This window comes from Stylophora pistillata, chromosome 14 (assembly GCF_964205215.1).
Source record: "Stylophora pistillata chromosome 14, jaStyPist1.2, whole genome shotgun sequence".
NCBI lineage: Eukaryota > Metazoa > Cnidaria > Anthozoa > Scleractinia > Pocilloporidae > Stylophora > Stylophora pistillata.
The window spans coordinates 4,331,893-4,357,742 of record NC_142532.1 but is presented as its reverse complement, the minus strand read 5'-3'; the positions used below and the strand labels follow the sequence as shown (position 1 = coordinate 4,357,742).

The 25,850-nt window shown below is 40.5% G+C and overlaps 4 protein-coding genes across 4 annotated transcripts; all 4 read right to left on the bottom strand.

Moving 5' to 3' along the window:
- Positions 1-2,581: 2,581 nt before the first annotated feature.
- On the bottom strand, positions 2,582-14,461 carry LOC111328183 (uncharacterized). Its single transcript, XM_088745693.1, has 6 exons — positions 14,253-14,461; positions 14,132-14,177; positions 8,902-9,153; positions 8,189-8,419; positions 3,334-3,648; positions 2,582-2,931 (listed from the first exon to the last, which is right to left on the bottom strand). Exons 1-6 carry the CDS (start codon positions 14,271-14,273, stop codon positions 2,582-2,584), a joined length of 1,215 nt encoding a protein of 404 aa, XP_088601819.1. The 5' UTR covers positions 14,274-14,461.
- Positions 14,462-17,448: 2,987 nt separating this feature from the next.
- Positions 17,449-18,225, bottom strand: LOC148716163 (uncharacterized). Its single transcript, XM_088745692.1, has one exon. It carries the CDS (start codon positions 18,223-18,225, stop codon positions 17,449-17,451), a length of 777 nt encoding a protein of 258 aa, XP_088601818.1.
- A 156-nt stretch (positions 18,226-18,381) lies between these two features.
- LOC148716162 (uncharacterized) lies at positions 18,382-18,873 on the bottom strand. The gene has a single exon (XM_088745691.1). It carries the CDS (start codon positions 18,871-18,873, stop codon positions 18,382-18,384), a length of 492 nt encoding a protein of 163 aa, XP_088601817.1.
- A 688-nt stretch (positions 18,874-19,561) lies between these two features.
- Positions 19,562-20,041, bottom strand: LOC148716161 (uncharacterized). Its single transcript, XM_088745690.1, has one exon. The coding sequence runs from the start codon at positions 20,039-20,041 to the stop codon at positions 19,562-19,564; it is 480 nt and encodes a 159-aa protein (XP_088601816.1).
- Positions 20,042-25,850: the final 5,809 nt, after the last annotated feature.

Below are 25,850 nucleotides of genomic sequence, written 5' to 3'. Positions count from 1 at the left end.
TTTTACTGTAAACACCTCAAAGAGAAAACACATTCGCATAAAGTTGGGAACGAAGCCACTCGGTTTACCAATTTGATGTTATTGTGTAGGATACAAATGTACTAAATTGACGATTTGTCATTTGGTGTATGGTGCCATTAAAATCTAAGTTATCACTCTTGCGGAATAACGCGCTCGTATCTCAGTACGATACTATACCATCTCGAGAGATGAGAACGTCTCAAGAAACAAAAAAAATCCATCAGGTACCTTTTCTATACCTTCTATCACCGCCGGACAGTAAGGCTTGAAGTAAAGTTCTTTTAAAAGCTCTTGAAATAGAATGAAATGGATTTTAGAATTGCTCCTATATACCTTTGTAGAACCGCTGAGGTCTGGATAGTGCTTCCAGCTGATACCTTCCGTACTGTACAGGAGATTGAACTGAATGTTTATTTTCGGAAACATTGTGATAGCACTTAAAGCCTTAACCATTCCCAAGTCAACCTCCAAGTAGTCTTCAGTACCATTGGCCGCACCACTGGGTTTCCAACAGGAAGAGTTGAAACGAGCTACGCTCGGTTCGTGAGAAGGCGCGAAGGAAGAAGCTGTGAATTTTTTAATAGGGAGCTCTTCTTGACAAGAACCTAATAATTAATTACAGATAAAGGATTTTATTCAAGAACGAGAAAACGTATTCATGGTGTTAAGAGAATCACAATTTTTTTTTATCTATAACTTGTGATAAAAAGTCAGCTAGCTATTAAATATCAGCCTCTTTCAAACGAATGTAAAGTGTTTTTATTCCCTTGCAAGTTTGTATGACTTTGGACTCTATTGCACGCATGCGGTTTAAGGGATTTACGTGACTGAGAATGCCTCGAAAAAAAAAAAAATCCCGGGGGCTCTTTCCCAGCACCATATGATGAAATTCTCAGTGTGAAATTCATTCGAGATGGAAGTGCTTGGCTATTGTCAAAGAAACAAACTTGCATGTTGATAACATTTTTTCAGAAGTAAGGTTGACACAAACTTTGGTCCTTAGCCCTAGAAATACGATGGTTAATATTTGCATTTGAATTCTCTATTGATGAAATCGAGGAAACACTTCTATTTCAGAAATACTCCACTTGGTATTAATGGCTTCCCTGAAATTGATGTCACTCTGTGATTGGTTGTAAGTTCTACTCACTTATAAATACTTAGCCTTGAAATGCTGTTCGTTTTAACATGGTTGAACGAGCAATAACCAAAGACAAGAAAACATTATCTCTTGTAGACAATACGTCTCCCTTCACAGTCTAATACTTTCCTTGCCCCCCCCCCCCTCACACACACACACACACACACACACACACACACACACACACACACACACAAACACACACACACACTTCTCACCCCCACTTCCTCTCCCCGGTAGTTTTCATATCCCATAGGATGTCTACAAAGACTTTTACCAACCTAGAGCTCCAAAGTATTCTTAACTGATTTTGAACGTAGGCGAGGTTTATTTATTCAAAAAGGCCACCATGAGGCAAATATCTTTCAGACTCACCCGCCGAACATCCATAAATTTCCATAGCAAACGCACATTCGACGTGGCAATACTTTGTGTGAAGCAGAAGCTTTCGAGTTACAACCGATGGCAAAAAGATAAAACGCTTGATTGAAGATTCATCGTCCAAGGCGAGATTCTGCAAATAAAGGGTAAGATATTTCAACGGATCTGGCTTAGAGGATAATGTTTTTCGTCTTGTCAAGGGTGTGGAACAAAGAAATTAATTTTGAGATCCCATGAGGATTCGAACCTCAGACCTTCGGATTCTGTGCTTTGATGCACGGCCATTGAGCTACAGAAAACTTTGCGGTTAGTTAGGTCAATACTATCTTCACCCGTGACACGCATCCAGCATACTGCTTGCATTAACATCGTCAAAAGCTTTGTTTGAAATCTGGTTTGCTATAGGAGTTCTTGCATACGGGTTTTACTACCATAAATCAGTGTGATGCTCTCAAATACAAAGGATCCAGCTCACGATGTACTGAGTCACTTTTTGCAACGTCCAAAACTTCCCTAAACGTGAGGGAGACTGCATGCAAGATACCACACCCATGAAAAGGAGAGTGGAATTAGGCATCAGTGCTCTAAGGTATCACAAGGGTGGCTAAGGATGGAGATGTTAACCCTTAAACTGCAATGAGTGACCAAGACAGGATTCCTCCCTGCAATATCAATACAATATTAAGCTGACAAGTGATGACATTCAAAACAACTGCCAATTACGGGATATAAGTTGATTCAATACGAAATTCTCAGAACAAGCATTGTAAAAAGTTTTGGATAGAGAGTAGGGAGAATCACCATGAGATATTGGGAGTGAAAGAATTAAAAATTGATTTAAAAAAAAAATGCAAATTGAAGCTCCCTCTTAGGGGCTTTTCAGCCACAATGTAGACTAACTAAGAGCTTAAAAATCCCCACTGGCAGGAGGCAGACCAGTGGGCTATTTACAGAGCGCAGCCGAGGAGTTGAACTGGGGGCAACCGAGAACAAATCCAGTGAATGGCAGGGTGGAGGATTTGAACCCGGGACAATGGATTACAAGTCCAGCACCCTAACCACTCGGCCACACCGCCTCCGGCGACAAACTACCTCCACAAATGATGTCCAGCCCTGACTTGAAGAGCCATTCGAAAATCCGAAGTTAGTTGGATACTTGGGATTTCTTGCATTCCTATTACCATGCACATCTACGGCAAGGATTCGTCGAAGAGAACCCAAGTCTACAACCAACTTAGCTTCCTTTTCTACAGGAATCCAGGTCTTCCATGTATATTTGTTGAGTCTAGCATGCCATGGTGCACGGTTGTTTTTATAAGCACCCATTATCTGTGTGATCTGACCATTGGCAATCTCACCATTTGTCATACCAAGGGGGTGGAAGCATTCTAGACCACAAAAAAAAATAGACCGCAAAATTACTTCTGAAATGAACTGATTCGGTTAAGGTGAAAATTGCTCCGTCTTCAAAAATCAAAACCTGTTTTGTGCCCCAATTGGAGAAAAAGAACTGTTGCAATGCATGTTGACGATTTCCTAAATAAAATATCCGTGACTCAATTTTAAGGTTTGTGATTCCTTGAACCGTTTTTTTTATATGAATACATGCTATAATCACGTTCCATAGTCGTGGTTGGAATACACAAGCCCAGTGAAATCCAACGACAACTTTAGTATGTATTTTGTCTGGGACAAATACTTTCTACGGTTTATGAAATAATTGAAGCTCTGCATATACTTGATTGGGACGTTATATATCACTACATTTTATACAATTGATCAGTTCTTACCCACATGGAACACTTCCACCTCTTCAGGCATAAAATATCTACTTCCGGCTAAATAATTTCCGGCTTCGTCGCTACCGTAGGTAACTCCATCTGGTAAGCTGTATGCTTCACCGAGATTACTGCTAGAGTTTATATTATACGCAGCCATGTCACTGATAATTAAGTCGCCGTTACCAAACCATGGTCCATAAGAAGGATCATTGTGAATTGCAAGCGAAGAGTTTTTAATATCAAGTTTCACTGCTAATTCCTTGTCATTGTCGTTACTTAGCAGGAATAAAAAAGAGTCTCGACTTTTCCTTGGTCCAGAAGAACCTGGAAAATGAAGAAAAATAAGAATACATCATCGGTAAGTGGACTGGTAAGGTAAAGACGGAAAGGAAAGTGTCGACTTGAAATACTCAGCCAATGATTTGGTTAGTAGGCCCCTTGCTTTTTAATCAATAAAGGCGGTAAGTTCCTAAAGAGAACTGTGGTGCATCGTCGGTGGAGGAGTATAATTTGGTTTTATCAACTAAGTTGATATTGTAAATTAGCCACCGTAAAGAGTTTCAAAGCTGACGTTTCGAGCGTTAGCCTTAGAGCGAATGGACGAATTGTGAATTATGCGTGTGCATGTGCGTTTATATGAAGAAAATGGAGCTACGTACGCTACTGGTGGGAACATGCTAACGAGAAAAGCAAGAATAAATTAGTCGAGTGAGAAACGTTCGTTGATACCGGGGGATTTAAGGGTGCCGAAAAATTTCTGTTCTACAGTTTTGCGGTTTTACAAACTGTCTGGATGTAACGATAGGCCGCAGTCTGCTATGTGCTGCTTAGAATGATTAGGGCGATTAAGATGTCCAGAAACTGGTTTGGATGTGTTCTTATCGTTCCTTTAAGTTCTACGTCGCGAAGGTGTGCTCGGAATAGGTCACCTAGTATTCTTCCTTTTTCACTAACGTCTATATCTTTTTGAAGTACAATTATGCAAAGGTTTCCTGGAAAAAACTGGATCAAGGATCACCGGATCACTGGATCAAGGATCAGTTCAAAATAAGTCAAATAAATTAACTAAATTAATAGGCATGATTGATTGCTCATCTACGTGACTCAGTTAAGATCTCCCGTGTGTTAAAGCGTAAATAAGAGAAAATACTAAATACTGAAAAAGCCATACCACTTTGTGGAAGTGTCAGTTTTCGCCTATCGACTCTTAGGACTGCTATTGAAGACTGATAGCTACAGAGCGGGTTTACTTGTGCATGTGTTATATTCACATGAAATTTCTAAATTATCCTGAGTGTCGGTAGGTGATTGCGTCTCTGACTTCTGGTGCAATTACAAAACATGAAGCCGCTTCCGGCGACTGGGAATTAATTGTTAGATTGACTAATGCTTGGGTGAAAGTGGAAAGAGTCGGAAAATAATGGCGATTTTGTCGTCCATTGGCCGTGTCTACAAATGTCTCAGTGCAGGTTTCGCTTTGTTAAAGCTATCTAGAAACAGAGAATCGGCAAACGTCAAGGTCCTTTATTTTGTCGGAAGTGATCAAAATTGTGGGACTAAATTTTCTGCCTGCTGTGCTTCCTGGCGACAGCAAGAAGAAAAAAACAATTTTTCCTCGTTAGTCGTCAGGTACTTTCTTAAAAAAAAATACGTAAGACTAAGAACTGATTCAATTCTCTAGTGTTTATTCATGAGATTTTCGACCTGTTGCCTCCATGTATACTCCAGAGGGCTTGTACTATTTTGCGAAACAAAACGAAACGAAACGAAACGAAACGAAATTGTACTATTTTGCGAAACGAAACGAAACGAAATTTTGCGAAATGGCGTTTTTCGCCTTTATTTAGCAAATAATGTCCTCTTCGTCCGAAACAAAATGTGTCCACTAATAACTGAAAATGATCAATATTTGTAAGAGCCTAATCACTTCTCATTTTATTAACCATAATAGTACTCGTTTCGCAAAGTAGTAATTTTGACAGAATTACTATTTTGCGAAATGGCGTTTTTTCACCTTTATTTAGCAAATATGTCCTCTTCTTCCGAAACAAAATGTGTCCACTAATAAAATGATCAATATTTCTAAGAGCCTGGTCACCTCCTACTTTGCGAAACGAGTTATATTTTGGTCAATAAAATGAGAGGTGACCAGGCTCTTAGAAATATTGATCATTTTATTAGTGGACACATTTTGTTTCGGACGAGGAGGAAATAGCAAAATAGTAATTCTGTCAAATATACTACTTTGCGAAACGAGTTCTGTTATGGTCAGTAAAAGGAGAGGTCACCAGGCTCTTAGAAATATTGATCATTTTATTAGTGGACACATTTTGTTTCGGACGAAGAAGACATATTTGCTAAATAAAGGCGAAAAAACGCCATTTCGCAAAATTTCGTTTCGTTTCGTTTCGCAAAATAGTACAATTTCGTTTCATTTCGTTTCGTTTCGTTTCGCAAAATAGTATAAGCCCTCCAGAGGGAACTCACAATAACAACCGTTACAATTTTATCACTTTCTGAATTATGTCTCTTGTCAAATCCCATCGGAAAAACGACTAAAACGCCTTCTTCTAAGCAAGTGATCCTTCAGATGCATTCCATCTGCTTTTCCTTTAAGGATATGAAGTGAGTAAAAATTTGAAGAGCTGAAGTTAAAGCAGCTGAAAATTTGCGGTTCACTCCGGCAGTCGCCAAAAACGGCTTCGTGTTTTGAAATTGCACCGGAAGCCAGAGACGCAATCACCTACCGACACTCCCATATAATTTAGAAATTTCATGTGAATATAGCATATGCACAAGTAAACTCGCTCTGTAGCTGTCAGTCTTCAATAGCAGTCCGAATAGTCGGTAGGCTAAGATTGACACTTCCACAAAGTGGCTTTTTCAGTATTTAGTATTCTCTCTTATTTTCGCTTTAGCATTTAGAAGGTCTTGACTGAGTCACGTAGATGAGCAATTAATCATGCCTATTAATTTAGTTAATTTATTTCATAAATTTTTAACTGATCCTTGATCCGTTGATTCGGTGATCCTTGATCCAGTTTTTCCAGGAAACCTTATACAAAAGACATTGGCGGAGGTGCATGTGAAGTGATTGGTGGTCTTAATGGATCGTTTGAGTCCCCATATTTTCGCAACGTTATCAATGAAAGGACACGTACTACATTGTGCGTGATTGCATTAGAAAGTTCTGGGTTGGTTATTTGTTTGTAATGAACTTCTGACCAAAAATTTGCCTCTGTTTTTGTCGCGCTTGAATGAAATAATTGGAGGTTGCGAAAAGGTAGCATCAGTCTCGGAATCATTTTGAAGTTATTTAAAGATTTGAGAACGATGGATTTTACTGTGTGGTTGCGAGGGTGAAATGTGAGAGTGAATCGGTATTTTTCCTTCTGTGACGTTGTAGTGCTGACTGTAGCCGCTTCCGTTAAAGCTAAATGTTGTCGCTTCCGAAAGAAGCTGCGAAATATTTTATGGCTTGATTAATGCCTCCGTGACTAGCTCATTTTAGACAGAAAAATTATAGCTAGCGTTTCAGTTCAGGATAAGACCTCGTGTAATCAAGATCGTTTCTAAATAGAAGACAAGTTAGAGCGTAATCCTCGATAAAGTAGTCAAGACCCGCGCACGTTGGTAAGCAACAATTTATTTTGTGATTATGTCAACTCGTATAGTTGTGATTCAAAGCGAAACCTATCGTTAGTTTTTTACTTTTCTTGTTTCCTTTAATTGCCACTTGCCCGTTGCCCAAATCGATATTATTCTTAAAGATATGATCACATACAATGAATATATGAAGTTCATATATTTCGAACTGCGGTTGTAGATACGTATGATGCACGATCCTCGCAGTAGAGAGCGCTATTTATGCAATAGCGAAAATCAGACCTGAAAAAAATCATGCCTGTACGGGATTCGAACCACTGACCTCTGCGATACTAGTGCAGCGCTCTACCAATTGAGCTAACAAGCCAACTGAGAGCAGGCCGTTAAGTTGATTCGTAATAAACCCGTGATGATAAATCAGATACATTGAATATATGAAGTTCATTATTTGAACTGCGGTTGTAGATACGTATGATGCATAAATAGCGCTCTCTACTGCGAGGATCGTGCATCATACGTATCTGCAACCGTAGTTCAAAATATATGAACTTCATATATTCATTGTATCTGATTTATCATCACGGCTTTATTACGGAACAACTTAACGGCCTGCTCCTAGTTGGCTTGTTAGTTCAATTGGTAGAGCGCTGCACTAGTATCGTAGAGGTCAGTGGTTCGAGTCCCGTACAGGCCTGATTTTTTTTTTTCCAGGTCTGATTTTCGCTATTGCATAAATAGCGCTCTCTACTGCGAGGATCGTGCATCATACGTAGATATGATCACATAACACTTGGGTAATTTCTTCACGTAATGATTTCAGTTGACCACTTCGATATAAGAACGTCTCCCGGTTAGCTCAATTGGTAGAGCGCCGGACTGTTGTGCGGGAGATCGTGAGTTCAAATCCGGCCGGACCAACACTCAGGGTCTTTAATTAACTCAGAAGAAAGTGCTGCCTTTGTAATAATACCTGCAAATGGTTAGATTCTCTAAACTTCTCGGATAGGGACGATAAGTGGAGGTCCCGCCTCCTGCGGGGTTGGGGTAGGAGACGTTAATTTCCCACTAGACTGCAGTGCCGGCGTATTTTGGGCGCCTGACTGATGAATTGGTTGGTTAGCTAGGTGAATTTGTTAGTTTATTTGTTGATTCGTGGCTGGGTGGCAGTTTGACAAAAACATTGGCTGTAAAGCAAACTTTATACAAAATAACAAATAATCGAAGGAATAAAAACTAATTGATGGACTGAAAATCTCACCTCCCCAGTCCTGCTCTGTGAATCCTCCAAAGACAAAGTTCTTTACTCTGACAAGAGTCACCGAAGGGCCTTTGAAGTCGCATCGAGCGTGGAATATGGAAGCATTCCAGCCATGTTCAGAAGCTCGGTAACAGTTTATCCACCGCAAATTAGGGTCGATGACTGTATCTAACCAACTCTTTAGCACAGTTTGATAGTGTTCTCTGTCACTAATGACCTCTGACAGAAACCCTGGTTGGAAAAAACGACTCTGTTTTGTATTCTTTTAAAGTTACAACCGAAATAGCCACAAGACGCTATTCAAAATGTAAATCAGTCTGATTTACAGGAGGGAGAAAAAGAAAAAAAAAACCTCGAAGTTACACTGAAAAGCATCAAATTTAATCAAATTCCTTCACTGTGTCCAAGAATCCGAAGTTAATCAAAGTTTTTTAGATCAGTCCATGGGACCCAAAATGCTGGCAAGAGAAACCGACGCTGCTTGACGGTAAATTGCTTAGGAGAAGCTTTTTTCTTAAGGAAATTCTATCTCTAGAGCAACTGAAAAGATCGAGAAATTAATTAAGCGGCAAGAAAAACGCATGAATCATGCATCCATCAGAATGATGATGGGACGTTTAATAACTTTTACGTAAATTTCAAATCTTGCTGAAATGTACGCATTGTTGTTATTCATTTAGATTAAATAAGATAAAAACAGTTTCGTTTTCAACCTTTCAGTTTCATCCAAAAAGAGACAACAAGGCCTTTACCACACGCAGTTTTATTCACAAGGCAATCGCCATTAGGAACAGAAACACTTAGGTAGTTGACATCCTGTACCGTCAGTACCCCTGTGCGAGTATGCGTGGCACCATCGCGAGCGAGCAACAAAGTGGAAGATGCGTTCTGACTTTGGGATTCGACGAAATGGCCATTTTCTAGCTCATCTAGGCTCCATCGTGCCAAAAGTTCAGCTGTATTATCTATCGCAAAAAGAGAAAAATAGCAAATAAGTTAAATGTTACGTATGATGCACGATCCTCGCAGTAGAGAGCGCTACTTATGCAATAGCGAAAATCAGACCTGAAAAAAATCATGCCTGTACGGGATTCGAACCACTGATCTCTGCGATACTAGTGCAGTGCTCTACCAATTGAGCTAACAAGCCAACTGGTAGCAGGCCGTTAAGTTGATTCGTAATAAACCCGTGATAATAAATCAGATACAATGTATATATGAAGTTCATATATTTTGAACTGCGGTATTAGATACGTATGATGCACGATCCTCGCAGTAGAGAGCGCTATTTATGCAATAGCGAAAATCCGACCTGAAAAAAGTCAGGCCTGTACGGGATTCGAACCACTGACCTCTGCGATACTAGTGCAGCGCTCTACCAATTTAGCTAACAAGCCAACTAGGAGCAGGCCGTTAAGTTGATTCGTAATAAATCCGTGATAATAAATCAGATACAATGTATATATACAGGCCTGATTTTCAGCTCAATTGGTAGAGCGCTACACTAGTATCGCAGAGGTCAGTGGTTCGAGTCCCGTACAGGCCTGATTTTTTTCAGGTCTGATTTTCGCTATTGCTTAAATAGCGCTATCTACTGCGAGGATCGTGCATCAAATGTATCTAATACCGCAGTTCAAATATATGAACTTCATATATTTCATTGTACGTGACATAAGCTAGATTGTCATCATGTCTCTGTACAATTGATGTAAAGTAGAATTTTCTCCCACTTTGGAATCATAGGTTTCAATCTCGTCACTGTATCTTGTCACTTGTCTGCGTATTTCACAAAGATCTTACGTAGTAGCTTTTTCTTTACATTTATGGCAAATAATTCGTCAAGGACGGCTCCGGCCCACAGGGGGTTCTGTTCGATCTCTTCGTCCAAATGAGCTAGAAACAAGTCTTTAGTAGAGGTCATTTCTTTGTCTAAAAGTGGAGGAGAAAGCCACTTGCTGCCTCAAAGACCCTAGATTGAATGGGTACACTTGTTTGTATTGCGTTTAAAAAATGAGTGTCGTTTGAAACGCAAGTTTGGTAAACAAGAATAGACACGAGATAGAATGAATATATGAACTTCATATATTTTGAACTGCGGTATTAGATACGTATCATGCACGATCCTCGCAGTAGATAGCGCTATTTATGCAATAGCGAAAATCAGACCTGAAAAAAATCAGGCCTGTACGGGACTCGAACCACTGACCTCTGCGATACTAGTGCAGCGCTCTACCAATTGAGCTAACAAGCCAACTGGGAGCAAGCCGTTAAGTTGATTCGTAATAAACTCGTGAAAGTGATAAATGAGATAGAATGAATATATGAACTTCATATATTTTTAACTGCGGTATTAGATACGTATGATGCACGATCCTCGCAGTAGATAGCGCTATTTATGAATAGACACGCAAGATTTTTGCATATTTCACAAACGACGGTTATTTGTCACACAACACGTTGTCATACAAGGACTTTAGAGCGAAGAACTTGAAAATAAGTGACATAGACCAAAAATCAAGGTATCCGTTGACAGTATAACCGATATATTTTTTTCTCCCACTTCTTGGTCGTAGGTTTCAATTTCCTCGATGTAGGTAGTCACTTGTTTGCGCATGACGCCGAGATCATGTGTAGCGATTTTTTTCTTTGACTATGGCTAATAATTCATCTAATATGGCTCCTGCCCATTGAGGGTTTCTTTCATGTCTTTGCCCAAGTGTGTTACAAAAGAGTTCTTTAGACGACGCCAAAAAACGGTTATCGCACCAAATTAGTGACATGACAAAGTCAGGAGGAGGAGAAAGAATCTTACGAGCATTATAACGCACAGCTCAATCTGTAAGAGATGTACGATCGTAAGACACAGGGATTGACAAGCTGTCAAAGTGTTCGGGTAGACCTTGTCGCTATAAACTCTTGGTCAGTATTATAATGTCTGACTTTTACGATTTCTGCTGTGATTGCGGTCAATGCGAATGGTGTGCACTAAAATAAGAAATAGAGAGGGAAGCGTTTTGGCAGGACAATTTAAAAAGAATAAGAGCACTCTAGAAACCAAAGCGGATGGACGAAATATGAGTGTTTCTTATGAATGATACACAGTATCACGCAACTACCCATACCGGTTCTAGGACAATAGAGTATCGACACTTGAAAATTAGAAGGAAATGTATGAGAGATGTAGGAAGGAAACACAAATTAAAAGCGTTGAATAAATCCTGGTTTAGGGTTAAATTGCCTAGGTTATAGGAGCGTGTTTTTTTCATAATTTGAAAAAATAAAGGCCATCTCAGATAGTGTAAAACAATAAAAATAATGAAACCTAAGATGGTGTTTAATCCTCCCTTAGGGAAAATGATTTCAAGATAAAATGAATATTCAAAAAACGTTCATTTTAGAATAAAAGGAAAAAAAATTTGTTGTGACCAGGATTCGAACCTGGGTTATTTCGGTTACTCACACCCCTAACTCTCACCCCAAGCCCAATTCCCTAACCCACATATTCCCATATGAAAATCATAATAAACACCCTAACAATCAAACATCAGAGTGAGACAATGGAAACAGTAAAAGGCAAGATGGTGACTCATACTTCCAATGGTAAAAGTGATTTCAAGATGTCATTAGCATTCGTATCGTGTAAAAAAAATCGAGAATAAAAGGTTTGTTTCCGCCTAAACCCAAAGATGGGATGTGAATAATTGATCCCACTCCAATAAAATGAAAATAGTTCGGATGGTGATCACATGAGTATTCAAAATTCTCTGAAAATGAACAATGATCCGTTCGAAGTATAAATATGCGATAGCTTTTTTCTCAATAAAAATGTTTACTTTATTTCTAATCTTAATTAAAAATAAACTGTAACGCGTGAGTGTGATCACTAGCAGTGACGAAAGTGTTTTAAATTCTATACAAAATTCCGCAAGTGAGGAAAAAATAACAACGATACATCGACGCAATTCAATGACAATGATTCGAAGAGAAATAATTAAATCTCCCGTTTAAAAAAAATTATCAGAAAAAAATCGAACGAAAAGGGTATTCAAAAACGCAGCACCAGGCTCATGAACATTCTCATTTCTCGGGAAAAATGAACCATAGAGCATACAAACCGGGAGAGAATACGAAATGCCAGCAGGCGTTGTAACTGTCTCATGATTATCTGTCCATCAAATTTTAATCAAGTCATAGCATCCTTACACGTTTTTCGGATCAAAGTCAATGACCTGTCTGTCCAAATTGTTTCCGAGTTATGACGTGTGTCAATCAATGATAGACCAATGGAAATCTAGCAATGGGTGTATAGGAGTGGCTATGAGTCGGAATGGTATGATCATACGTGGGACCAAAGTGATGATGAAGAAAGTTCGATTTCATCCAATCAGACAAGTGGTGTATCTCACTGAAATTCATCTCTACATAGAAGTCAAAGAGAAGATAAATACAATCAAACCGTTCTTGGATACTCCGTTTAAACACAAAACAAAAGCGGTAAAAGAGAGGCAACCTAGAAGGTACCTATATACAAGCACGTTTTACACAAAACCTCGACATCTATATGTGATAAAGCGATTGCAAGAATTACAAGGAGCATAATCCAAAGACTTATTTAGCTCATATGATATGGACTTGCTTTACATGTGACGAAACATGACTAAAACGTGGAAACATTGCCACGGTCGCTACGCGACCGCATTCAGGACGCATGCGCAGGAGCAGGAGAGAGGAAGAGAAGGAAAGAGTGTACATAGAATGACCACTGTAATAAACTTTTTTAAACTGTCACATTTGTTAGTGGTAATGTCTTACCTCGATTGTATATGAGTCCCAAGAACTGAGTTAAGTTGAGGAATAAAATGACTAGAACGAGTGAGTCCATGTGAAGAATAAATTATTATACTTGAAGAAAGAGAAGGAAGAGGAAGAGAAAGAAGAGGAGGAATGAGAAGAAGGAATGAGAAGGATTGTACAGAGACATAATGACAACTTTTCTAGCTTATGTCACGTATTTACAAAGCAAATACCGTGTTGTGTGACAATAAAAATTGTTATATGCAAATCAGTGTGTTTGAGTTAATCCCGCCGCCATCTTCCATTCTTTTGTTTTAAGAAAACCGTTAAGGTTTAAAAACTCTAACCCTAATAACCCCTCGTACACCTACGCAAAATTTAACCCTAACCCTAACCCTAATAACCCTAATAACCCTAAATAACCCCAACCCTAAAACCCTTATAACCCTAACCCTAATATGAATATTAATGAACCCACTCGGCCGAACCACTCGGACCCAGCCCCCGCGGGAGGTGCCATAAAGGCCCACTAGACTACTAACCAAAATACAAAGTAAAAACAAGAGTGGCTTTATTGATTGTTTCAATCCAACCATTTTGCAAGTTAATCTACGAACCCTTTCATTTCCGCGAGTTACCCAAAAGAAATTTCCCATTACAATATCAATACATATTCGAGCATAGAGGGGAAGAAGAGAAAGAAAAATATTAAACTGTGGATATCGTTTGACTTAAAATCTTAATCGATCTCAGACCTAAAATTATAAGAAAGAAATGGAAGATGGTGCAGATGATTGATAATTTACACCTAATATTAATGGAAACGCATTTCTTAATTGTGAAATCCAGCAACGCTTAGACTGAACTAAAGCAGTAATTTCGCACAACTTCAATCTTATAGAAGCGGTGAATTTTTTTGGGAGGTTTACACTTATTGAAACTATTAATGCATCTTGCGTATGTTAAATCTGTCTTAAGGATCTCACCTCCAAAGTTGCATGTGCTACTAAAATATTTGTATTTCCACTTTAGTTGTCTTTTCCAAATTAACCGTTTCCTCTTTTAACAATGCAACAGATGGTACCGCCAAAAACTTCAACGACATACAATAATTCCCTCAAAAATATGTGATTGAAATTGTGGACTTACCGGTCTCCACAATGAAACATCTGTAGGCAAAAACCACGATAAGAACCTGCTGACAAGAAAGGCAGATTCTTTACTGCGAAATGTAACCTTAAAAATCTTTTACAATCATTTATCAGCGTACCTCAAGAGGTCCAGCACCCATTTGGCTGCAACAAGTCTTGCTTTTAACAAAAATACGAAGTGTTAAGAGTCTCTTAACAAAAAAAGTGTTATAACTTCCTCAGTTGTATCCTACTAGGCGGATAATTGGTGTTTTTTTCCGTTTTTGTCACAACGATCAAACACAAAAAATCTTCTGGGTGTCTGGAATATTTCGTAATAAAGGGATTTTTCTGGCGAAGGGTGGTCATTATCATAACAAAACTTTACCAAAGATCTCGGCAAAAACATCATTAAGGTCTATAAAAGTTTTCTGTCATTAATACTTGAAGCTACATATATCTCTGGGGGGTGGATTAGTCAATTCAAGCCTTTGATAAACAAAGACTTTGTAACTGCAGATATTCTTTCGATTCAAAGAGCAATGTTCAAGTTTTGAGAAACACAGTTTTCCGTTTCAATTTTAAGTTTTTGAAAAGATTTCCATTAAAACATAAAAGCTTGGAATTTGCTCTTTTTGTCCATCTTTCTAACTCTTCCAGGATTCAATTTTAATTTTTTTTTTTTCAGTTCAATTATTTTCACTGAGATCGATTACAGTCGGGCGGAATACAATTATATCGATGGTAATAAAATTTCGTCTCGAGAAAGGACTTATTACACGTTATTGAAAACTACCCTCAAATTCATTTGGATCTTGTCACAGCCTGCACGTGCGAACCCAAAAAGTCAAAAATAGTTTCAAGCCATGATATACCAGCAGGTGTTTCAACTTCTAAAAAACAGTCTTAATTTTGAGCCATTGTTTTCATAAGTTTTGACACTTCAACTTGAGATACAATGAATATATGAAGTTCATATATTTTGAACTGCGGTATTAGACACGTATGATGCACGATCCTCGCAGTAGATAGCGCTATTTATGCAATAGCGAAAATCAGACCTGAAAAAAATCAGGCCTGTACGGGACTCGAACCACTGACCTCTGCGATACTAGTGCAGCGCTCTACCAATTGAGCTAACAAGCCAACAGTCGGGCTGAATATAATTATATCGATGGTAATAAAATTTCGTCTCGAGAAAGGACTTATTACACGTTATTGAAAGTATTCACCTTGGTAAGACGTAACACACGGGGCACAATTGTTGCACAACTCGATCTTGCTGAGTGACCGTCGTTAAATATGATTGCGTCTGTTCAAATCTCGTCGGCAGCAATCGTCGACCGAAGAACCTTATGTAAGAAACACGGTCGGAAGGCATTGATTCCCTACGAGGGACTAACTGCCATGTCACTGCTAAAGCTAAGCCCACAGAATGTAATGCATGGTTTTCGTCTCAGTCGTAAATAAGGCTAAAAAGAAGAGTAATGCGGATTGCATGTTTTAATGGTCAATAAAAAAAAATATCGAGGGTGCTAATTCAATTTTATTCGACGTAAACACGTTACAATTTCTTCCTTGTTCGCGTGCAAGCAGTCCTGGGTATAGCGTTACAACAGTTGCGATGGCCAGCGGCCGCTCCATCCTACAATTGTTCTCAGTTAAATCACAATTCAACATCGCTCCCTTTAAAAAAATTCCTCCAACACGCATAACTTTGCGGCAGGTCGCGTAACAAAAACAAACAAACAAACAACAAAATTTATTCATTAATTCACAAATTACAATTTCATGTTAGCTTCCACCCGCATATAGAAGAGCCTAATCGAGGCAGGGGAAGAGACACACAAGTTTGTAGAGAGGAAAAGATGAAAAATGTTTTATAAAAAGTACCAGCTGTCGCAAATTAAAATGAAATTATGGTATCAGTTAATAATATTGTTAAGATACAGAAATGGCAACGTGAATTACACAGAAAATGAAAGTCGAGTTGTGTTTCAGAGATATCTAAATTTCAGTTAATTGGTGCATAATTTCGGTGATATCAAGGTAGTCATCAGATTTCAATAAAACTTCAGAGATTTTATTCCTTAACTTTTTCCGGAAGGTGGATTTTGGCAAGTTTCTCATATCTGAGCATAGAGAATTCCAGATTTTTGGACCAATTCTTAGGAAAGAACTACGCACTTTTTCAAGCCTTGAGTGTTCGGTATAAAAATTATCATTAAAAGAAGATCAGGTAGAATATGAGTGCACTTCAGAAATTCTATTAAATGCTCGCTCAATATTTTCAGGAGCATGATTGCTAGCAATGTCCCACATGATATTACAAAGACGATCAAAGTAAATAAAGCCAAGGGGAAAGACATTCGATTTTAGGAAAAGTGGAACAGCATGTTGCTTATAGTCCTTAAAGTAAATCAGGTGTAAAGCTCGCTTTTGAGTTAAAAGTAACTCATTTAAATAAGATTTGGGTGCAGAGCCCCAAGCAGAGGTGCTATAATAAAGATAAGGACTAATAAGGGCTTGATAGATATTTAAAAGGAGACGTAATGGAATAGTGTCTAAGCCTTGCAAGAATTCCCATAGTTCTATTGATCTTTAAACAGATTAGTTCAATATGGCTTTTCCAGGAAAGTTCGTAATCAATCAGAATACCAAGATATTTAACAAAATCTTTCTTTTCCAAGGTACATGATGCGTTTTGAGCTGGATCGTAAGCTTTGATGGAAGGATTATATGTTAAACATTTCTGCCTGGGATGGAAAAGCACGTAGTTGGTTTTTTTAATATTAAGGGTTAGCTTGGTAGCTAGAAGCCAGTCACTGATATTACATAGTTCAGAATTAACTACCTGTTCAAGGTTATGAAGATTCTGGTTTGCATAAATAATACTTGTATTATCAGCAAATAAATAGAAGGAAAAGTGCTTTGAAGAATGAACTATATCATTCACATACGGCAATAAGAATAAAAGTGGGCTCAACACAGAGCCCTGCGGAACGCCACTCAGAGTTGTTTCACTATTAGAGATGTAAGAGTCATTTGCAGTGGTTTGTTTCCTTTGAGTTAAATAAAAACGGAACCAGTCATTAATGGTGCCTCTGATGCCATAAAAATCAAGTTTTTGAAGAAGAATAGAGTGATCAACAGTATCAAAGGCTTTTTTCAGATAAATGAAGAGTCCACAGGTGAATTTACCACTATTCATATTACTCAGAATTGTGTTAACAATATCCAGGATTGTATGTTGAGTATTAGGACCACCCCGAAAGCCATATTGGGAGTTAGTTAAAATGTCATATTTATTTATGAATTTGTTTAGTCTTTGATACATTAACTTTTCAAATATTCTATTGAAAATAGGCAACAGAGAAATAGGTCTGTAGTTGCTGGCACGGGACTCATCATCGTCAGGGTTCCGTTAGGAGTTTTCACTTTTGCCATACGAACTCTGCCATCCTTCCCAGAGAATGTCTTCAGAATTCGTCCGAGGGGCCAATGTGACCGAAGCGCATCATAATCCTTCATTAGAATAAGATCTCCTTCCTTCAAGTACCTTCGTTCTTTATTCCATTTTGGGCGCACTGTCAAGGTAGGTAAGTATTCTTTACGCCACCTCCGCCATATCATGTCAGCTAGCGCTTGGACCATTCTCCATCTCTTGCGGCTATTAATTTCTCGCTCCTCAAATCGGCCAGGTGGACTGTTTGGCGAGGTTCGTCCGATGAGAAAATGGTTTGGCTTCAGCGCTTCGAAATCGTTGAGGTCATCGCTGACGGGTGTGAGGGGTCGACTATTAACAATAGCCTCTGTCTCGACAAGGACTGTATGGAGTGTTTCCTGTGGTAACACCTGGTCATTTATGACATTCTTCATAGCTCTCTTGACCTGCTTGACCATTGACTCAAATATTCCTCCCATGGGTGGGGACGACGGTGAGTTGAAGTACCAGGTGATCCCTTCTCGGGCCAGTTCACCGGTGATTCGTTCCTGACTCAATGACTTCAAAGCTTCACCTAACTCTTTGTTCGCTCCTACGAAATTAGTACCGTTTTCTGAACGGATTGTCTTAGGGTTGCCTCTTCTCCCACGAAACCTTCTCAAGGTCATGATGCACGAATAAGTACTCAGATCGCCGGCCACCTCCAGGTGGACCGCCCAGGTAGTGAGGCACATGAAGATACACCCCCACCTCTTCTCAGTCACTCTTCCCCTCTTGACACTAATTGGACCAAAATAATCTACACCCGTGTTAGTAAATGGAGGCTAACTAAGGGCTAGTCGTTCTCTGGGTAAAGAGGCCATCACAGGAACGGTTGGCGTAGCTCTCCTTCTCCTGCAAAGAAGACATTCATTGATGGTTCTTCTAATAAATGACCTTCCTTGGAGGATCCAGAAGTGTTGGCGCACGAGAGCCAGTGTGTGCTTCCTTCCTATGTGGAAGTGTCTTTCGTGGACGTCTTGAACCAACAATCTGGACAGAGGATATACCGGGGAAAGTAATGCTTGATGTTTCGCTTCAAATGGTATCGGAGTTTTAATCAGTCGACCTCCAACTCTGATAATTCCATCAACGAGGACTGGTTGCAGTAGAAGTAGTGAACTGTTAGACGAGAGAGCTCGGTTCGCTTGCAGATCCTTGTAGTCGTCCTTAAACGATTCAATTTGAGCTTGTTTACACAAGTCTAGCGAGGTTTCTTCGAGATCGGCGGCGCTCAAACCCATGGTTTGACGTTCTGGAAGCGGATTCATCTTCATCGTTTTACACCTCAGAATGAATAAGTATCTCATCCTCCAAGCGTGCTTCCGACCTAGCTTTCTCCAAGAGGAGTACTTCTTCCATTGCACCACGTTTATAACCGTCTCCCGTTTAGCTCATTTGGTTAGAGCGCTGGATTGTTGTGCGGGAGGTCGAGGTCGATGGTTCGAGCCCCGGGCGGACCAACACTCACGGTCTTAAAATAACTGAGGAGAACGCGCTACCTTTCTATAATATCAAGAAATGGATAGACATTCTGGTCCTCTCGGATAAGGACGAATAAACCGTAAGTCCCGTCTCCTGCATCTATTAATTAGTTAATTTGGTTAGGGAGGGGACGTTAAAGAGCCCACTCACGAGATTACTGTGATGTGATCTGGCCTGTTTACTGGGAACTGGGGGGAGGGGGCATCTTCAAATACGTTTCCTTCGATTGTTTGTAAACTGCTGATGCAGTCCGGCCAAAGTCCCCCGAATAGTGTTGTGATGCGCATTTGATCATATCCACATGTTAATTTGCGCAATATAAATATTAAATTATTATTATTATTATCATTATTATTATTAAGTAGTGGACACTGCAAGGACTGAGCCCTTAATTTTTAGCTCAGTTTAATCCACAACTGGTACTTCCTTGGTACTCGGCTATTCTGCTTCAGGCAACATTAGCAATTCTGGACCACTGATCTATCGACATTGCGGAGTCAACTGCTGAATATCTTTCCCTCTCGTGCAGTCATCGGCCACATTCGTTTTTCCAGGAATGTGATGCCACTCCTTAACATCCGAACTCGAGACGATTTCAGCAACTCTGTGAGACACGCACGTGCTAAATCTCCGCTGGGTGTTGCTAAGGTAGTGAAGCACTATCCTGGAGTCACTCCAGAAATGCGTTTCCCCGATTTCAATGTCGATTTTTTCCACTATCTTAGACCTCAGCCTAGTGGCTACCACGGCGGCCTGTAACTCTAGACGCGGAATGGTCAAGGCTCTGATTGGCGCAAGCCTAGTATTACTTAAAACAAAGCTCACAGTGACATCTCCACGAGTCAACGCACGGAAATACGCAACTGCTCCGTAAGCGATTTCTGACGCGTCGCAAAACACGTGTAGTTGTACGTTTAGGCATTGTTGGTCGCGGTGGAAGCCATACCACCGGGGAATCATGATCGTTTGAGAGGATTTCAAACCTTCTTTCCAACGTTGCCACCTCTGGAGGATATCATTGAGCAACTCGCTATCCCACTCAATCTGGCGTCTCCACAACTCTTGGATGATCAGCTTCGCCTTTGTTACGTAGGGCGCGACAAGGCCCAGGGGATCAAACACGCTGCTCGCGGCACTCGATATTCCTCGCTTGGTGCTTGGGAATTCACTCTTCGCTGGTTCAAGACTCAGCAGATCTTGCTCTGCACACCACTTGACACCTACGGCTCTTTCTTGAGGCAATACATTACGATCTAAGTGAATAATGTCGCACGCCACTTCGGACTAAGGGATTGCTGTGAGCACTTCTCGGCTGTTTGACATCCACTTCGTTAGGCGAAACCCGCCAATTGCTAGGATTCCTTTCAAATCTTTAGCTAGACCTGTGGCTTCATCACAGTTTTGCTTCGATGCTGGGAGGTCATCCATACAGAAATTACGTCGAACAGTGCTGATGGCATCCTCGATGAATTTCCCTTGCTGATCTCTGCAACGCATAGTTTGCGCAACACGGTGAATCAACAGCGCCAAACACGTGAACAGTCATCTTATAATCATTTTGTCTCTTCGTTTCATCTAAGTCTCTCCACAAGAAGCGCAAAGAGTCTCTATCTTCTTCACAAACTCTCACTTAATGAAACATTTGTTCAATGTCCACCATTAGGCCGATCCTTCCAGTTCGAAATCTCATGAGGACCCCTACCAAATTGTTCAACAGGTCGGGGCCAGTCAGAAGCTTGTTATTCAAGAAAACACCATCAAATTTTGATGCGGCGTCAAAGCCCACACGGACCTATTCAGGCTTGTCTGGATTAACAACTGCATGGTGTGGAAAGTACCATGTTTTGGGGGTTATCACTTTGGCCTCTTCTTGTGTCATCCTTTGGGCCCGTCTTTTAGTGACATAATCGTTGATGACATTCTTATATTTCTCTGCTAGCTCTGGATTTTTCTTGAGTTTTTTCTCAGTGGAATGAAGTGTTGAAACTGCCATAGCATAATTGTTAGGCAAGACTGGTTCACATTTCCATAACAGTGCTGTTTTATAGTGGCCTTCCTGCTTGATTGTGTTGCTTTCAAGGATAGCCAGTGCTGTTTTGTCTTCAACTGACAAGCTGGTTACGTAAGAGTCGATCTCCAAAAATCGTTCGATTTGATGCTGCAACGTAGTCTCTCTGTCTGATACAAGAGAGTTTGCACTAATCGTTTCACAATGTCCTTGATTCACATTTCCAAATAGCGTCCATCCAAGAGGGGTCTTTACTGCGATAGGCTCATCTCGTTTCCCCTGGCGGACTTCAAGGTGAATCAATAAGTGATCCATGTCAGCTCCAATGGGAATCATCACGTCAATTCCTTGAAATTCAGGAAGATCTACATCAGATAAGTGATTCCACTGCTCGACGGTCCTTTTCTTCGATAACTTGAAAGATGGAATGTTGAGTTTGCTGATGACCCAAGCTCCATGCACCATAACCGGGTCTGGTTATTCTTTAGAGAAAAGACAAAAGCTTACCCTGTCTAAGGTCTGAGTAGTAGCTTCATTGCCAACTGTATTAATGTTAAGGCGATATGCCTCGCCAACAAGTTGTAAGCGTTCAGCTAAGTCTTTCCTAATCAGAGTTGAGTCACTTCCAGGATCAAGGACAGCATACGTGTCAACCAAGTTCCCTTGCAATTGACTATGAATTTGAACCGGGAGCACTTGAAGGAACACCTTCCGCTGGGGTTGAAAACAGACTTGGTTGATGTTGGTCGGAACGATGGGCAACGAATTTGACACAGGTTCTGGGTGACGAGCACTTTCCTTTGGAGAAGCCGATGGTTGGATAAAGCTACTTTCGTTGCTGGTGAGACCAGGACGCGACTCTACTCGAAGATCCTCATGTAAAAGGGTGTGGTGGGGACGCCCGCACCGTTCTTTAAGACAACGCTTTGTACTGGGACACTTCTTGACTTGGTGGTTCGTTTTCAAACAATTGAAACAAAGTCTATGCTCCCTTGCAATTTTTCGCCTTTCTTGTAAGTGCTTAGACTTAAAGGCAGGACAAAAGGCAACAGGGTGTCTGTACTTGCAGATGACACATCCCTTTTCATTGGATGGGGCTTTCTCCTGCTCTTTGTTCAATGATTGGGTTTGGGCTTGCTTGGAATCTGACAAGTCGCTGCTGTTGCTTGGGGCGTCTGGAGACTTTCTTGTTGTCGTGGCGAGGGAATTTAACTTAAGATTTGGCTTTGCTTTCGGGTACCTTTGTTTCTTGTTCCATTCTTCGCATATGAAATCCTCAAGGGGGTTAAACAGTGTTTCTACTCGCTTGCGTGATCACTTCTCAAACTCTACCAGGGGGGATCTATCACTGCGTCCATCTATGCATTCATACCATCTTACTCGGAGGTTCATGGGTAACCTCATAGTTGCCCTGCTGAGATACTCTGGGGTTTGGAGAATAGCTGACTTACCCATCTTCACACACCATGCCGTACGTGCCTTCACTTGGTAATAGTAGTCACGCAATGCTTGCCTATCATTTGAGGGTACATAGGCACTGTTAAGCATGTCATGCAAATAAGCTGTGGCCACACTGTTTGGGATCCCAAACTGACGTTTCAGTGTCTTAAGGGCAGTGGGTAACTATGACCTGTAACACCTAGACTTTCCACTGCTTTCTGAGCTTCCCCGTCGAGATTTTGGACTAAATAGTCCATTCTACCTGAGTCGGTGAGGGTTGTCTTGTTGTGAATTTGATCACGAAACCTCTAAATGAGTTTGGGCCACTCGATAGGTTTTCCTGTGAATTTAAAGAGCTCAAGCGGTGGTAATCGCTGCTGTTCTTGAGCTCGCAGAAGAGCTACACTTGAATCTGTTTGTAAGCTAGTAAAGGACCACTGAAAGGTTGTTTCTTGGCCTTCTCTCAATTTATCAATAAATGTATCCACCGGTTCTTCTACTTGTAGAGAATGACTGTCATTTCTACTAGGTCCACCAAACTAAGGGGTTGATGTGCTCCGGCTGGCTGGGGCCCATTGCGTTACGTAAGATGGCTGAGAGTGGTTCGCTGGGGCAGTGAAGTTTGACTTGTGAAGAGTTTGGGTTAGGTTGTCATGGCAACTACCACAAGGCGTTGATGCCAGAACAACACTGCTATCCCCCACTAGGGAACTAATTGTTGGAGGGACTTCTCCACCAGGCCCACGGCAAAATGACCGAGTAACAGGAGTTGTTGCAAGAGCAGCTATGTTACTATTATCAAATGACCCAGGTTTGGGCTGGGACGCGGTCACATAACAAGGTGAAGACAAATTTCAATAAGATGTAGGCCTCAAGGCTAGACTAACAGGGGTAGCTGCAGTTAATTGAGACGAGTATTTTCTTTCAGGACTGTATAACCCCCGTTGAGGCGACTGCACTGCAGTACTGAGTGTTAACATATCTGATTCACTTGCTTGGGCAACTGGTACCTGATTAGAGCCTAAAGTGAGACTAATGCTATGAGTTGCATGGAACTCTAGATTCTTTACTGGCAAGGGCTTGGAAATTGCTTACAATGGAGAGTATGCATATGAGACAACTTTTCTATCCAGAGATGACTCTGTGTAAACATCTCCTTAGAGTTCTCGGAAAATGTATCCCTTAGTAATCCCGGGTTCAACTTCAGTATAGGGACTATCTTTGCGTTCAACCTCAGAGGTTGCTTTAGGACTGGGCACTACATAATGTTTCAAAGATGGCGAAGATTTACTGACCTGGAAGATTTCATTATTAGAGGCCTTTCCTTCGTTAAATTCTTGACCCACCATTTCATGCTCAAGGTGTGTCACTTCAGCTTGATCTTGAGCGGAAATCACAACCATTTCGTCTTCTCTTTTCCTTCGTAGTAGGTCGAGCTCTCGTTTTCGACATTCAAGTCTCCACTCTAATTCCATTTGAACGATTTCTTCTTGAAACTCCTGTTCACGTACTTCATTGCCTCTCTTAACTCGTTCGGCAAGCTGTTTTACTTGAAGGTTTGCGATGGAGGCCTTTACTTTAGCGTCTCTTCTATTCTTTGACGAGGACGACGAAGAACTAGAGCGAGAAAGCGCTTTCGAATGACCAGAATCGACCTGGCTTACTTTGCTTACCGAATCTTCAGGGGTCACTTCAAGGCTGCTATGAAGCGGTCATATCACACATTCGTCGACCAAGTGCCACGATTCTTGATTGCTCATCGTGAGCGGTTGATTTGCATCCGGCTCGAATGGACCAAAATTGGTAAGACCAAATAAAACGAGAGTTTTAATTTTATTCGACGTAAACACAACATTACAATTCCTTCCTTTCTTCGCGCGCAAGCAGTCTTGGGTATAGCGTTCCAATAGTTGCGATGGCCAGCGGCCGGTCCAGTACGGAGGATTCAAAAGGGAATAAAACTAAAGTAATTTTAACTCCTTTGCTCCCTATAGACGCAAATGCAAGTGCACCGTCGCCTTTTCTGGGCCCTAGAGATAATACGCAAACACAGTCCTTTCACTAATCCAACCCACTGCATTCCGTTTGAAGGTAGCCTTATAGCTTTTAACAATCATGAACACTACAGTACAGTTTCTGACAGCAACGGAAACTTTTGCTCAGCTTTGAAAAGCAAAGAGGACATGGAGGAAAGTGGAACATAACCGCAGATTTTTTCTGGTACACAAGTCCGGATACGTCATGGTGAAGCCACAGGGTGCAAGTATTTAAACTGCGCGGAAGGTTGGAGAAAATAGCGAGGATTTAGGCAACCTCAGTCTTTCGTCGTCTACGGCCATTCTAAGTAACAATCAAATTGTTGTGTGCGAGAGATATAACGATCATCTTCAGGTATTTGATCGATTTTCAAAAACATTAACCTTTAATCGTCCAGTGTATTTGATCAGGCGTGAGAAGTCCTGATAAGGACTACTATAGTTGACAAAAAGTGACGCTTCCATGACCTGAGCAGATGACATTCCGGGAGTCATCCGAAGAGAGAAGAGCCTGTTTCATTACAGCTGATGGGTCAGTCCATAACCTACAGCATCACTGTAGAGCTTTATTTCCGGGTTCATACCCTTAACTGTAAAATGAACTTAAACTTTCTGTAAGTCAACAAAATTTTAAACTCTTAGCTACTCTCCGGAATGTCTATTCCAGCTGTGTTGTGATACACCTACTACTAAGTAAAATATATGCAAAAACAAATAATTTACGCAGCGTTTTTCACAAACCAAGTCTCGCCCATTTAATCGAGTATTTTATTTTCGTCTTAGCCTTTTAACAACGAGAACGAGAAGTGCTGAAACAGGAATGACTTTTTTATTGCTTTTCCAACACTGTTCATCATCGCCACTTCCGAAGAGTTTACATAGCCACTAATTAAGACATCCTTTAATCCGTTCGCTTATCCCCGCTTGGGTCAAAAACTGCTACATTATATTTTATTATTAAATGCTCTACGCAGTCATAAATCAGTTGGACTTTATTAAAACCCATAAAATTAGGAAAACTGTCACTCAAGAGTGAAATAGTCGAAAGACGGGATACTGCTTTCCCCGTTCATAAATCAAGTCTCCGTAAATCACAATCCGTGAGATCATATGCGATTCTCTTTGCGTAAAAAAAGACCATTAAAATAAATCTAGAAAGATCGGTAGACATTTGACTTAAGAAAAGCTCTAGTAACAAATTTTAACTCTGTTTACCGTTTCAAGGAAAGGTCTAAGCATGTCACCTTGGTTTCAAATAATTTTGACCATGAGCTGCGTTACGACA

Excerpts from the sequence above, each read along its gene's own strand:
- LOC111328183 (XM_088745693.1), bottom strand. The coding sequence starts at position 14,273 with ATGGGTGCTGGACCTCTTGAG. Across the intron at positions 9,154-14,131 it reads ATGTTTCATTGTGGAGACCG|ATAATACAGCTGAACTTTTG; the intron begins GTAAGTCCACAA and ends TTTTTGCGATAG. Across the intron at positions 3,649-8,188 it reads CACAGAGCAGGACTGGGGAG|GTTCTTCTGGACCAAGGAAA; the intron begins GTGAGATTTTCA and ends TTCATTTTCCAG.
- LOC148716163 (XM_088745692.1), bottom strand. The coding sequence starts at position 18,225 with ATGACCTTGAGAAGGTTTCGTGGGAGAAGAGGCAACCCTAAGACAATC.
- LOC148716162 (XM_088745691.1), bottom strand. The coding sequence starts at position 18,873 with ATGAAGATGAATCCGCTTCCAGAACGTCAAACCATGGGTTTGAGCGCC.
- LOC148716161 (XM_088745690.1), bottom strand. The coding sequence starts at position 20,041 with ATGATTCCCCGGTGGTATGGCTTCCACCGCGACCAACAATGCCTAAAC.